The following is a 16,820-nucleotide window of genomic DNA, read 5'->3' on the forward strand; positions in this document are numbered from 1 at the left end:
TTCAGGAAAACATCGTCAGGAAACTGGCTTGCCTTAGACCAAAAAAGCTGATCACCTACTTGCCTATTAGATTAATAAATGATCAGACACAGACATCTGAGGCCCAGACCTAAAAACGGTGTAGCGCCATTAATTTTAATTTTTGTGCTTCGATGATTGTCCTTTTTGGGCTCGTTTGTCCCCGTAATATATATCAATAGGAAATAAACGTTTAATCAGCAGTAGGCGTAAAGAAACTGTAGCCCTTGTTGTGAAATTCAATTTGTTTACAAAGTTTAATCAATAATTTCGGATGCACATTACGCGTAATAGATTTTTATCTTTGCAATAAACTTTTTTTTACGTAAACAACTAACTACCTTGCGAAGTTTTTTTATTAGATAGAAAGGGTTCGCGTTTTCCGAACGGTTGGCTTTGATGTTCCTCAATCAGGTGACGTCAACCGTTTGCCGAGTTTTGTTATAAATTAGATTTATGGTTTGCTTACGTTTTGAAGGGATGACTTTTCTACTATTTTATTCGTTTTGCATTTCGTATGTCCGCATACAAATGAAGCAATTCACATTTTAATGGCATTTCTGGCATTAACTTGTATTTAAAAGCGTAGTTTGGGTTTATTTATTTTCTTATCAGTATGCCTACAGCTACTTATTATACAATATAAAATATATAGTAAATTGACAAATGCATTGATCATTATTATATATTAATCTGACGTAATACGTAAATAGTTGGGTTGTATTGTATAAAAAAGGGGTGTGAAAAAGTAAAAGCAACATGTATATATATATTAATGAATATCCTACAAAAATCAGTTCTGTTGTTTATTTCGTAATATAGCTAACATAAAATAACATATACAAAAAACAACTAAACATAACCAAAGATGGAATACATATTAAATACAAATATATATGTGTATCATTGTGAGACATTTAGAGATTCGCCTACTTTGCTAAAAGTGCTATACGTATTTGTAGGTATTGTAAGCTGTACCGAGAACACGCTGGTTTAACTGTTGTACATGTTTCGTAGTTTGCTGCCGCTCTATTGTCAGTAACTGATGCTTTGTGTACCGTCGTTCAGTAGGGTTGAGCCTGAGACCTTTTAAATTACAAATTTCAAACTCACCTTCACTTATGTATATAAATAGTCAGGCTATTTACAAAATATTTTAAAAATATTACGCGTGGATTTTTGAAGTCAGTAAATAATTGTAAAAAAGCTTTTTAAAATTAGTTTAAAGATTATCTGATTGGAAGTGTTCAATCAGATAACTAACAGAAGACTGATTAATCAGAATTTAATTGAAAAATTTCAATATTAATAATATAATCAACATATATTATATTACACGAATAAAGATAAAGGGCTTTATTTTGTTTATTGTATTTAGGCCACCCAGGGTCCGTATAAGTGAGGAATAAAATTTTACTCAATACTTAAGTATCCATATAAATAATAACCGCTGACAGCCCTACGTTTCCCAGTGGCGCGAGTGGCCGCATTGAAAGCGCCACTAATGCATCCTTAGACCTGTTTACACTCGCGTACTGCTGGCGCTAGTTGGAGTTCAGCTGTCAGAATCAACTTCGAGACTTTTAAATTATTTAATTTTTTAAATAAAATGTAATGTACAAAACATTACATTTGTTTATTTTGTTTATTTATTTACAAAATAATCATACACTTTTCCTACAGTAATAAACCAATATGATAATGTCGAAACCATAACAAAAATAAATATTATACATAATATTAAACAGAAAAGATACTTAATATCTCTACTGTCATCTGACTCCAACAACTTTAGCATTCGCCGTCACACATAGGGGATATTCCCGAATTCTTGGATAACAATTGGGTTGCTAACACCTCGCTCATTGGTTTCGAAATTATTTACATATAAAAATATTTGTTTCCATAATTAATAATTAATTAATCAATAATTGTGTCCACGTCTGTAGTTAGGCCGTTACTATTTCTTTGAATATCTCGGTCCTTTTTACTTTGACTAACACTTTTTTTACTATTTTTTACTTTTTCACTTTTTTTGTTAAGTTATTACAACTTAATATATGTACAAAAATATGTAAAAAAAATATACAAACAATTACAATTAACATGGACCTATCTTTATGTTTATATATTATTAGGGAAATAATATATAAACATAAAGATAGGTGAAAAATGAATAAAAATAAAAAATTGGGCAAATTCCTTATTGCAACAATTTAAACATTTATTTTTTATAAAAATGAAATGCGTCTAAACCATTTGACCAAAAATAAATCGGCTAATGATCGTAATTACGAAATGTCAATTAAGAGTACCATTCGTTTCCTTAAACCGTAATGAGCCCAATATATAAAACATTAAATTATATTGCCAAAATCGTAAAATGGATTTCGGTGCGCGAATAAAATTGAAAACGGTAAGTCACATGAATAATTAAAGTTTGTCTCAACTTTAAATATTTGTTTTAATTACAGGGTTTTATTTATTATATACGAAATAATAGTAAGTTTGTACTTACGCTGTTTTAACATAAGTACCTAATATGAATTGGTTACGCCGTGATGTTTATAAATAATATTAAGTCCATAAAAATGAACACCAGTTTATCATTTCATGTAGACATATTGTCTCAAAAAGGAAACTTATCAATACTACAAAAATAATAAAAAAATTAACAACATTTAAATTTGGCAAAGATTTGCTTATTTTACTAACAACATAAAAAAGTAAGACATATTTTGAAGGAAACAGTATTATTCTAGATTTTCTGACAGAACTTTGCATTGAGTTACAATATAACGATGCCATAGCGTGTCTTGTCCTCCGGCCGTGACCTTGTCATCACAAATACTTCGCAGGTTACATCGCCAATAAAATGTGTATCTTTAATCTTATCTTGAACACAAATATGTATCTGAATAGAGTAATAAAATGCATATTTTATTGATTTTAGATATAAATTTGGTACCATGACACATTAATAAAAGCTATATATAACATTTGGCATGTGTGAATTTGCTACCTGAGATATTTTGGGTTTATATTTAAACAAATAAATGTCTAACGTGATGAATCGGTATTAAATATAATTCAACAAATTTGGTATATGCACTTTCATTTTAAATAAATACGTTTAAATTGCACTTAGCTACTAATTTATCGACTGTTAAAATTACTGTTTGTATGCGTATGTGTTAAAAAATTAAAATATATATGATATATACTTTGTAATACAAACATATCAATCGAACGTCTTCATTTGTTACTTATTTGTAGTCGATACGAATTTTTACCTCAAAGTAAATTGTTTACGTTTTGTTTTTTTAAATTAGATTACAAAATAAGCCCCCGTTTGTGCTTCACCGCCTGACGTTATTTATTTGATTGTGGTCAATTAAAGAGGTTTATTAAAATGTTTCAAGTCGCATGTTCTTTATGTATATTATTTTATCACCAACGCCATCTAGGTTTCTCTCGATATCAGTAAATCTATTACTTTATGAGCATGGACAAAACATACAGATAAAATCTGGTACGTGCCAAATTTTTTATGGTCACGAAAATAATTCGAGCTCTTTATGTGCATTTTGTATTAGCGCTCGGTAGTTATTTTTAATAAATCGGTCAGTATGAAACGAGAGCTTTTATTCCAAGACTCTGCACGAGAACCTTACTGTAATTTTCATTCTTATTTCTTTTCCGAAAGTCATTGCTGCCATGGTATTTATCATGGAAATATTTGTTTAGTTACATTTTTTTATTAATTAGAGGAATCCTAGACTGTAGCTGTAAACTACATACGACTCATATAAAGCTTTGGACTAGTATTGCAACTGTTTATAGTAAAATAACAACAATAAAATGGTCCAGCGCGGGCTATATTATATATTAATCCGTTAAGATGCGTAATTCTTTTTCAAATACCGTAATCTAAGTATGTATACGATTGTAAATGTTTTTTACTATAAAAGTACAATTGCAGCCAAAATAAAGATGAGTAAACATCATATTTCCGAAATAAAATGAGTCCTATGTCCTTTAGCGTTTATAAATTTAGTGGCAGCTCCCGGCTACGCATGGCCCATTTTTATCTGGAATCAAGTAATGGCATTTGATTATCAGGGAGTTTTTTTTTAAATAAATAAATAAATAAATATCTTAATCATGATATATATTACATTTGAAAACCACTGGTTTGTATTAATGTAAAATTATCAGTTTTGTTAGGAGTGCGACGTGTTTCTGTGGCGCAAATGATGACACTGCAGAGCATACGTTGGAGGATTGTCCACAGTGGTCTCAGTTGCGTCATAATCTTTGTTCTGTGGTGGGTTATAATCTTGCTTTACCTTGTGTTGTAAATAAAATGCTCGGCAGTGACGAGGTATGGAATGCAGTGGTATCCTTCTGTGAGCATGTAATGCTACAGAAGGAGTCAGCAGAACGAGAAAGGGAGGGCTTTAGGACGAATCCTAGGGGTAGAAGACGGGGAGGAAATAGGAGAAGATATGCTCATCTCTTACCTCCTATGTAGTGTATTGCACCGAAGCTTTTTGAGTGTATTATGCCGTTGAGGTCCCGGTAGAATGCGATAGCGACCCAGGAGCCTCTGTAACGCGGCTTTGTAGGTATTTGTCGAGGTGTTTTTAGTGGGTATTGTTCACCCAGTCTCTGAATAGCAGAGATTTTGGTGTGGGTCGAGTCCCACATACCCCTGCAACTTCCTAGGGCAGGGGATGCGCAAATGCATTTCCACCTCGAATAACAAAAAAAAAAAAAAAAAAAGGAGTGCGACGTGTGTATGTCAAAAAAGTTCTTTAATTTGCTTTTTGTTAATGTTAGGCTATCAATAACAGACCAGGTAGTCCATTTATTAGCCGGTAGCAAACGCCTCAACGTCCTCTCACCAGAGACTTCGTTTGCTCTCGAAGGACAGAGCCGAAATTGGATTACTGCTGGGGTCTGTACGACGTGCTCAATTTGTTTATTTATGTCATCTCGAAGAAAGTGCTCCACTAAACATTTATTATTATATTAGAAATATACGTTATTTAATTTATGTTTAAATACATATATACACATATTTCCTATTTATAAAGATTATTTGACCGCGACAGTATATATTTTTGAACTTGAACCAGTGAAGTTTGAGCGTCAAACGGTCCTCGCAGCGCCTCCCTCGACCCGTCTAAGTAAAGCGTCTAATGGCTCACGTCCCTTGCATTTTTCCTCGCGACGCCTAAATATACATTTTAACCTCATTCTTGTATATAACGTACAATACTAAAAGAATTCGATTATAAGCAAATTAAAAAAAAATAATAATACCAGATTATACGTCATACTGTATTGTTAATAAGTTTATTGTAGTAAATTTAAATTAAAGTGTAATAAATTATGTGTACTACTAAACTACCTGAGGATAAAATGGCCGCTAAATTTCTAAGTTATCTTTCGTTTAAAATTTTTTTTGTTATAATTTTTAGGTTAAGAAAATTGTAAATACTATATAATTGAAACTAAAATAACTATATCGTCGTTATATATTGGAGAAGACGATATGATTATTTTCTATACAACCTCTTCGGTATGGCGAGTAGATGATTAACCTTCATGTCAGCTGTGCCTGACACACCCCTGATTTTTTGGGTCAAAAGCATGCCCGGAATGAAAATTTGAGGAGCACGTTTGTTTTTATTTAACGTACGAGCGAGTGTTAAATGGGTACATAGTCAATAGCCCGGCATCGAACCCACGACCCCAAGGTTGACAGGCGTTGCAACTTGTTTCTATACACTTATTAGTTATTAAGAAAAGTTATAATAATATGGGTGGATTTTTTTCTCTAATGTTTCAAAAATTAGTCCTGGCGATCTCGAGTTTAAGTGTTCGATTTGTTTTATATATTAGGTTCCACATGTATATATATAACTGTGAATAGATTAATTATGTTGAAATCAATAAATATTAATTTCAGGACAGAGAAGGCATATCACAGTCAAAGAGAACGGAACTAACTCGGCTCTTAGCTGATAGCCTGTCCGTTGCCTTCGATTCTGTGCTCTGCATGTCCAGAATTTACGAGGATTCCCCAAAAAACAACGATGCTGAAAGTCTAAGCCTCTTCAGGAGTCGAACGCACCAGTATATCACGTGAGTTCGCTTATATACTATTTATCTTTGGTGCCTCAAGGGCGAAACCTCGGTACACATTCATTTCGAAACTTTTTGCAGATGTGATGATATAGGGATTTGTGAGTAAACAATTAGATCCTTCTCCACGATTCGACCTTTATTAAGACTTTCCTCTCTTTGTTCCAAAAATCTCATAGCTTACATATGTCCTAATCTGAACTTAGGGGCTTGTGATGTGTATTTGTATCGGAAGACGAATTAAATCGTTTTTATATGGCTGAAAAACTAAAACCTTCCTGAAATAAGTGGATAGAGTTTGAGAGGAAATATAGGCCAATAATAATAGAAAAAAGAAACGATATTAAGCACACGTTTACTGACATAAGTGATAACGTTTGGAAGTAGAATATTGTTACATTTTACTTATTAAACTAAAATTTAAAATATACATATTGGAACGGTTATAAATAAAGCTTACTATAAGATACTATATACTATTCATATAACTATATTATACTGATTAATTTCGTATTACCAAGGGATAGAGTTGGAAATGGCATGTACACGCGCGTTACTCATAATCCAATTTCTCTAATGCACTTTTAGTTGTATGGTCCCCACCATTCGGGGTTTTTCGAGGGTTCTTTGAAATGTTTTATTCGCTACGACGCCCTAGTTCTATAACTAAAATACCAAGGGATTCTACGAGCTCTAGATATTTTGTTTTCTTTGGCCTATCAAGTAACTATTAAGTTCTAATACTAATTTAATATTAATGTAGCAGTAAAGTAGTTAAATCAGAGAGTTCATTGAATCTCTAGACAAGTAATAAAAGGTCAATATTCAAGTCCAACGAAGAATATCATTAGCTCGTTTTGGACACAGCTTTATAATAATAATCAGTGGCGCAACACCCTTTTTAGGTCTGGGCCTCAGATTTCTTTATGTTTCATAATCATTTATCAATCTAAAGCAAGTGAGTTATAAGCCTCCTGTGCCCGACACACGCCGTCAACTTTTTGGGTCTATGGCCAGCCGATTTCCTACCACCGTTCGAGCGAATGCACATAGACAGAAAGTCCATTGGTGCATTGGCCACTAGGCCAACTATGCTTATACTTTAGAAGTACCCTGACACCTAAGTATCTTTAGCTATTGATAAATACGTAATGGGGTTACCAGACTTAGCCGGTACCACACAAAAGTGGGGACCACTTTTGTAAATTACGCTCCTTCGAAATAGGAAAAACCTTCTTCCCCTCCGAAAACATCTATTCACAATCAGTGCACCGTGGATCGCAATCAAAATACCAATCACTTAAAATAATGTCCCCAATTCGTACCCAGAACAATGGCGATGTCAATAAATATAAATATTGAAATCGACCATCGGTTTTAATTAAAAAATATCCCTGACAATGAAAAAGTTGAGTCCCTAGGCTCGAATGAAATGTGACGCGGAGAATAATACGCATTGTTCGTAGATTGTCGTGTTTAGACTATACTTAGTTAAATATAAGATATAAGATAGTACAGTAATTGAACTTAAAAACTTTATAAACCAAAGGATTTATTGCATGTTCAAAACTATTGGATTTCGACTTTTGGTAGACTAAAATTATACTCAGTGAGTTTAGATAAACTTTTTCAATATAAAAGTTTTGCGAGTATTTAAATTAACGTTAATAATAAAACTCTAATAAAATAATGTTAAAATATACTCACAACTTAGAATCTTGGTTGACAGGTCCACCAAATAATTGTATGCCATTTATCGGAGCAATATTATGTCTTATGTCGGTTGAGAGTATTGTGAATACTGTATCATTCTGAATTAATGATATGCTAATTGTGTTTATAAATTCGTTTTAGAGTCATAAGATTTATTTAGGCTAATGTGGACTAAAATCTGTTAAAAAACATAAAAATAAAATCACAATTGACTTGAACTTGTGAAATCTGTCGCAGCGCATTGTTGATTGCACCTTTGTGATCAAATGTGACGTAAAGTGGGGCATGTGTGAGTATTGTGCACAGATGGAAGCTGTATAATGTTGCAGGCATAGAGTAAACATATCAGCTATACACGGAATATTATTTTCTTCTTTATTACTAAAAATTTAAAATAGTCACATGACATTTTTTTTAAGTTTCATTGTTTTATTTTCTTACAAGAGCATTGTTGGCCTATTATCACTGTGTGTCTAATCCCTGAGGTCGTAGGTTCAATCCTGGCTGTGTACCATTGGACATTGTATTTTTTCATTTATTATTCGCGCGAACGGTGAAGGAAATATTGTGAGTAAACCGGCTTGCCTTAGACCCAAAAACTCGACGGCGTGTGTCAGGCGCAGGTTATAGCCTACTTGCCTATTAGATTAACCAAAGGATCATGGAACAGAAACAAAAATCTGAGGCCCAACCCTAAAAAAGTTGTAGCGGCCACTATTGTTTTATCGGTTCTTTGAGCTAAAAAGGATCACAAAACAATCTCCGCAGTGAATCAATTATCTTGTTTTTTTATATAATTCAAACACTGGTACATATTTAAATAAAGTGGTGTATACATTAATTATCTGGTATATATATATAAATTATCACTACTATAAGAGTAAACAAATATTTTAAATGAATACCATTTTTACTCTGTGTACCCAATGTCGCTCGGTAGATTACAAGCGATGATCAATCTAATCGGATTGAATCGACCCACTACGCGATAATGATATTACTTATTTGTACGTACATTCATACGTATTGTATTTACGTGTCAACTATTGATATGAAATTCCAAAGACCAAAACTATTTACCTTATAAGCATTTTTGTATGTAATAGGAGGCAAACGGGCAGGAGCCTCTCCTAACGTTAAGTGATACGGCCGCCCATGGAGGCTCGCAAGAGCGTTGCCGGCTTTTTAAGAATTGGTACGCTCTTTTCTTAAAAAAAATGTAGTCGTGATGATTCAGATGGCATTTTGCCTTGACGTCCGATAATTAAACTCAGCTGCAGGTATTAGATCCAACAACTCCTTTAACGCTCTCCATGGTAAATGCGGTAGTAGATGATGCAGAGAGACCCCACTTATCTACGCAACGCCAAGGAATCAAGCCGCACGGAAAATGATTGGTCTGTACTAGAAAACTTTTGTTATTTTCTGGTATGCGTGGACGCCTTGGTGTTGATGTTCAGCGAAACAGTACTTGTCTTATTTAATCATGCTTTACTAAGAAAATGTTATCAGTGAAATGGGCGTGAAAATGCTTTATGCCTTTGTTACGGGTTTTAACTGTATATCATTACACTACACTACTACTTTCTATTTGCACTTTGCACCTGTTCTAAAACACCACATGTAAAATCACAGCACTCAAAAATAATTATTCATTCGATGACACTCCATCGAGTGGTTGATTGAAGAATTATTCACTCGATACCACTCGTTATTAACCACTGGAAGCCCTTACGAAAATCTGAGTGATTCGGGAAACGCAAAGTGCTTTGATTGCGCACTTTTTTATTAAGTGAATTAATTGCGTTCCATATAGATTTTTATTTTACTTTTTGACCTAGTATTGCTTGCTGAAAACCGAGAGTTTCTCATTTTGTTTATCAATGTAATTTGTTTTGGCTGTGTATATTGTCTCAATATTTTATTTATTAATATGGACATATGTACGGGTATTTATAAATGAATTAATGTATGAAAGAAAAATAGTCATATTTGAATGATTGGTGTAACGGGAAAGAAGGACATCCTGAGGTAGCAGTAAAATTAAGATCTAAATCTTGAAGTATACATTTGATCAATTAGAGCACAGCTTAACTAACACCCTGACATACACAATGGCCTTAGATAATTAAATAGTCCTAAATTTAAAATAGAGAATAATAAACGCCCAACAGAAGGGTAAGCGTACCGATTACCAGTCACCTGCTATTAAATCGAGCGCGCATCATTGACACAACACAAAATGAACGCATACGTGCCGCTATAACGGGGGATGTCCCCTATACATTATATTGAATAAATATTGTTCCTTCGCTAGATTGAATTAAGTTCGCATATCGTTAGGGTAGCTTTGAGGCGTGTCTCATGTTGCGTTCTAAATTACTTAATGTGTTCATAAAAATATGTTCGAGTTTCGAAGTTATATGTTATATATAATGTTATTATTATGTTGTTCACTACTATCAACACTATATTTATCTTTGATCTTATATATCTTATATATAATTGAAATAGGTAAATAAAAAACCGATAAAAACTCAGTGGAATCAATTTGTTTCTTATAAACCTTGATGTATGTAGTTAGCCAATAGTAAAAATATCTAATATTGATAATTTATGAAATTCTGATTTTCTGTTGCACAACTTTGATTTTTGTCACAGTCATAATCGATTATCATTTATCATTGTTTAAATGATTGTTGTAAAACTAATGCCATTAGTATATTATACCTAGACAATCGCTTATGTATGTAAACTGTTGCTAAATGATCAAATTTGAAAGTATTGTTGACTGCAAGAGTTTAAGCTCATGCAATATTATAAGAGTGACCACCGATCAGCCCAATTACTTAAATTTCAAATGTATTATAGATTAAAATGCTGTTAGTATTTATATGTACAATATTTATTTGTAGAGCCAGCGCTAATCAAAAATAAATATTGGTATATCAAATAATCATCGGACCGACTGCGTTTTAATAAATTAAAAATGTCCTTGTTAAAATTTCCTAGCGGGGTGAGTCTTCACTGTTAGCGGGCTCGAAAACTATAATTATATTTATTTTGATTGTTTGTGATGGAGAGAGAGAGAGGCATTAAATCATAAGATATTTGAAAAAGGCAATCGGTTCTCTATTGAATTTATTTCCGAACGGCGAAAGGCGTACCATTCTTACAAGGCCGGCAACAGTATCAATGGGCGGCAGTATCGCGGCATCATCAGGGGAGCCTCCTGCCAGTTTGCCCTGTCCTTTAAAAAAAACTGACAAATCAATAATTATCTAAGTTGATGTTCTTTATATTATAAAAATATTAATCTTTTTGTATGTAAACCCAAAATCAAAGGCTGCACGCCATGGACGGTCAGTGGATAAAATTCTCAGTTTTTTATCTTCATAATCCGTCTCCAAAACTCGCTATCACTTATGCCATAACATACTCTACGGGGCTACTTGACATCACGGCTTGTATGAAGAACACTTTAATTTGGCAATTGGTGGGCGGAGAGGAGTTCGGGCGACATGCTGTCTAATTACAAGTCGGCTCATTGGCTTTTTGATATTCATAATGAATAGACACGGGACACGGGGGCGAGATCGGACGTTTACCCTGATTTTAATGCCTATTTAAATTTAGATTCCATTCAAAAAGCTGTGTGATTTGGATATGCCAACAAGCTCGGAATATATTTGAAACTTTTTGGCTTTCTATATAATAGGCGTATTACTTTATCTATATAAATCTATAGGGAATATTTTTTTTTATAGATAAAAGCTTGCCAACGCTCGGCACACTGTTACATCGGTAAAATAATCACAAAATACTTTTTTTTAATGTGACAAGCACTTATAGGCAACCATGACAAATATTAACTAAAACAAAAAACTACATATTTTGTACTAACGATTATATTATTTTAGTTTTCGTATAAGACAAGTGTTCTAGTTGCATCTGCGTGCGACCCTCATGGCTGAGGTCGTAGAACCACGTGCACCAATAGATTTTCTGTCTGTTTATTTCGTTCGAATGGTGAAGGAAAACATCGTGAGGAAACCGGCTTGCCTTGGAGCCAAAAAAACGATGGCGTGTGCATGCACTGGACGCTGATCATCTACCTATTAGTTAAACAAATGATCGTAAACAGATACAGAAAACTGTTTTCTCTAAAATGGTTAGTTTAATTTTAGTTTTCGTATAATAACTACTTTGATAAACATATATAGTGATATATAACGAAGTATTTTGGAATTATGCATTACATTATATGTACTCCCAAAAATTTTGTGTACGTTTATAATATTTCACTAAGTTTTGGCAATACAAATGTAGTTTTTCTTATTGTATTTGAAAATATTCTAGATTGTAGGCTTAAGTTCCTAGACTTGTATACATTTTTTTAACTAGCAAAAATAAAATAATAATAATAACATTATTGATGACAGAAATATGGTAGTGAAAAATTCATCCATTTATCTATCTCACTCAGAGCTGTCAATACTATTATTCCGTGGTACGTGGTGCATATTTAAAAGGTTTTTTTTTAAATAAAATATAGTCTTAGTATTATATCTCTCAATCAAACACAAGTCGTATAAGACATTAAGTTTATGTATGAGTATGTAAATGTGTGTGCGTGGTACACTGTATTTGAGAGTGTGGCTGAAAGTTGTTATAAAGATGTGCTGTGTCTCTGTTAGTTTTTGGGAGCTCACAACCATGCTAATCTACGCCTAAATAACGCCTGCGTTCATCAATGTTGATATTATATAAAATGTCGGCATATTTTATTAATTTAACACCGTATTAGCTAATACATTCACACGTCAACGCACACCGCGCCATATGCGCTGTGAATTGAATAATCGCTAATAAAAAAATATGGCGATCTGTTACTGCTTCATTGCGCATGATTCGTTATTGCCATTTTGATGTGATAAACTAATCCAAGTCTATGACAAATTCGTAGGTACTATACCTAATCGGTTTAAAAGCAATTTAACTTATACGAAACAGGTTATGTTCGGTAGTGAGCTGATGAATGCTTATTCATTGATCATTGATAAGTGCCTATCTTATACCTAATTCGCTGTATTGCTGGTATTTTTTTCTGCTTAATAGATATTTAAATTTACTATTTATTTTATTTTTTTATTATTTATGTTTACTAAAGTTGTCATATATGAATAAATAAATATACCAAAAATTTAACTCGAAAACAACAAAACCTGCTTTGGTGAAACCTCCTTTTTGAAATCTATGACTACAAAAATCTAAAGTACTTATTCCCACTGTAAATCCAACCCCCAGTAAATATTGACCAATTACAACTGAAGTATTTCAATTTTGCATTAGTCGTGTGGCGCAAATGTGGTTTCGTTGTCGCCCCGCGGGACGTTGGTTCGATTACGGGCGCGTGACTTGTCCCCAGACGCGATGCGCTCATAAATATTTGACATTGATGACTACGAAGTAGGCCTTATAATTTTAACTAGCTTCGTGATCTTTATTTACGAATATTATTCCTACTATATGTAACTAACCCACAAAAGCTTACCTACTTGTTTGCTGGTTAGAAAATGAGACATTAATTTATACTTCGTTACCATAATATTCATAATTATACATTTAAAAAAAAAAAAAAGTATGCAGGTTACATAAGTTATTATGCAATGCTAACAAGCGATTTCGTCCAGGCAACCCTAGTATGAAGCAATAAAAAGAAAGACATGAGAGAGACGTAAATATTAAGAAAGCAAAAATTTTCGTTAGAATATAATATCATTAATTAGTTATTTATACGGTCTTAAATAACGTTGTTCTTAACAAACAAGAAAATATGACGATACAAATTTTACACACAAATAGAAGCAATGAATCAGAACAATCATTATTTAATGAACAATATATTTGCTTGTTGTTTATTAACATAGGTCTATGAGTTTTCCTTGCGATGTTTTACTCGTTGTACAAGCAAGTTTATTTCATTTTTATAGAACAGGGGGCAAACGGGCAGAAGGCTCATCAGCTCGCGAGTGTGTTGCCGGCCTTTTAAGAATTGGTACGCTCTTTTCTTGAAGCAAGTGTTTTCGTAGAAACAAATAAAACTGAAGCACGGCCAGGGTTCGAATGATTTCAGACGATGTCAGAGTTACAAATAGTCTCTTCACCACTAAACATTTGTGATTTTTATATGCGTTGTGAAATTACACAGATACTTGCAAAATATCAATTGAACGTTATTGAAGGCACTATTCAAACTTTCAATGTATAAGCAGGCTCTTAAATGAGAGGCGTTTATGAGTAGCGGTCATCTATAAGTCGAGTAAGCATCACAATCCACACAGTAGGCAATGATTTGCAAATACAATAATGGTCGAATAGTGGGTAGTAACAACTCAATGCGCTCCCCGTGGCGTTGCCCGCTGTGCTCTTGTGTCCACTAAGTGTAAATATTGTATAGCACTAACTAGGGGCTTGGATTGATGGATTAATTAAGAGTTTTGTAAATAAATGGAAAGTCTTTCGTTTATTGGATCGATCTTTTATTTTTAGACGAAGGAAAAGGTTTATTCTTAAGGAGGTTTTGTTAGTCTTAAGCGCTAAATAGTGGTAAGTGGAAAAATAGGACACAATAACAGTTTCGATAAGACCCTTTCTTATGTTAAGAATCCGTTTTAGTAAATTAGGTTAGATTTAAATTATTTATTAGTCTTAAGTTTGGCTAGATCGTAATGTTAAATTGTCTTTGTGCAAACAATTTAAAAAAAAATTTGAAAAACCTAATTTGGCATTGCAGGAATTTCTACTGGCTAATACATATTCTTTTCTCGTTTTTATATAAACGATTAGTTTTAATAATGCTATATGTGGTATTTCATAGTTATTCCTTTCTTGGGAGAACTTAAACACATTCCGAGCTGTTAGTAACTAAAATTACTACGATATTGACGCAATAAGTTTTTTCTATTATTGGCGTTTCTTTACCTACGTACGTACGTGTTTTGAGTACTGGTAGTATACGTAATTTTAATATTTTTTAATTTATTTTCAATGTTATGTTATTCGAATAAATAAAGAAATATCTTTATCACCATCTTAACACTCGGAGGGTGGTAGGGGGTTAAGCTGACGTTAAGTGTCGTGGGACGTAGCAGGTGGGCGAGGGTCGCGGGTTCAGATTCCGTTAAGCACACGTGTGCATTGGGGTATTATTATTTCGCGGTCGACGCTTCGCAAATTGGGTGTTTATAATAGGCATGCGGAGTGGTGGGTTTTGGTTTCGGTCTGAGTTACAAAGTGAGGCTAGACTATTCCAGGGCTTTTAAACTTGGTGGTGGGTTTTTATACCTCCTGTATTAAGGTAGAAAGTTCTTTCTGATATTTAATGTACTCAGTAAGAGGGCCCTAACATTGTAGTATGAGACTCAGAATAGCTAAATTTACGTATATTTTTACTCTATTGAACATTAAATTTAATTTTAACCGTTTAATAAATATGGTGAAAGCTAAAAGCTTGAAATGCAAGCTTTGTAAAAAGCGCTACTTGTTTTGACCGGAATCGAGTTGGACAATCGAAAACAATTCAATACATTTCGATTATCGTTCATTCGCTAAGTAGTAGACAAGGGGCTGGGGTGTGGGACAGGGATGGATATATATCAACATTATACGTGCGAGAGGGACGGGAAATGTGCTTGAGAGTTGAGTAGCAGCGACAGATTGGCGCGCACATGTCGAGATGCGATGTGCTTTTTGCTAACTTTACAAGTGATGTGCTTTGTCGATATAAATTTATTGGTGTTATTCTTTTCTTCCGTTTTCGGTCTTTGTATTTAATCTGATAAAAGTAAAAAAAAAACAATTAATCTAAGTAACAGAAAAATGAGATATATATCTTATTAATATACAAACTAAAGTTATGTTAAACATTCTAATGGCCCCTATACAGGCCCCATTTTGTAGAATAACCTGAATAAAATCCTGAATATTATAAACCTTAATAACGAATGTAAAATAAATCTAGTAGAATGACTAAAAACTCAAAAATATAACAATATAAAATAATAAAACTAGGCTATTTAACATTTCTAACTTCAGTCTGTAATAATACATATTGAAAATTAAATTTAAACAGACAATCTTAACAATATTAGTTTAATTTCTTCGTATTACTCTTCAGTCAGGCACCGTCGATTTCCGATAACTTCAACATGACCCAGCCCTAGTCGCCACTACTTGCCTCAAAAGGGAGCCCCGGGCCGAATGGCACTTGTTTGTGCGATTTAATTTCATTTATCAACGCATTAGTTGCTCAAAAAGAATTACTTACCAGGATTACCTCCCTTCATATGTAAATATTGCTATACAAAGACTTAGCATTCCGTGATCTGACTCTAATGCAAGGCTTAGGATTTAAGGATTGCCAGGAAAAGTACAGAATATAAAATATATTTTTTAATTTCATGGCAATAGTTGTAACTTTACGTCAGTTTCAATATATATACTATATTTCAATATAATACAAAGGGATATGCTAGTTAAAAATATTAATATTTACATAAATATTAAATCTTAATATTATTATTGATTATGAAAGAAGATATTAATTATAATACAATAAATGATAGTTAATATGAATTGTAACGTATCTCCTATGGATATCATTTTGTATCTGTCACATTTGTCTATGTCAAAGAAAAGTGGGCTATTGTTTGGTAGAGCTAAAAGAGTTTTGCTATAACAAAATCCAATTCAGTCCGAATGGTTATATTGATATAATTATTAATTGAAATAATTTGTAGAAATTATTAAATAATAGAATTTGTGCAACGATTCACTCATTATAGGCGACAACGACGTTACTAAACTTTAAAATAAATATTTTATAGTTTATAATTTATGGCTTTAGTTAAAAGCGACTTTTTTTTTAATAGAAC

General features: G+C 33.0%; 1 protein-coding gene across 1 annotated transcript in view; it reads left to right on the top strand.

Moving 5' to 3' along the window:
- The window catches only part of LOC111001356 (myosin heavy chain, striated muscle), a 45,677-nt gene that overhangs the window by 12,639 nt on the left and 16,218 nt on the right, over window positions 1-16,820 (top strand). The window contains exon 15 of the mRNA XM_022271235.2: window positions 5,996-6,171. Coding sequence (XP_022126927.2) covers window positions 5,996-6,171 — 176 coding nt within the window. The remainder of the gene's footprint in view (window positions 1-5,995; window positions 6,172-16,820) is intronic.

This window comes from Pieris rapae, chromosome 18 (genome assembly GCF_905147795.1).
Source record: "Pieris rapae chromosome 18, ilPieRapa1.1, whole genome shotgun sequence".
Taxonomy (NCBI): domain Eukaryota; kingdom Metazoa; phylum Arthropoda; class Insecta; order Lepidoptera; family Pieridae; genus Pieris; species Pieris rapae.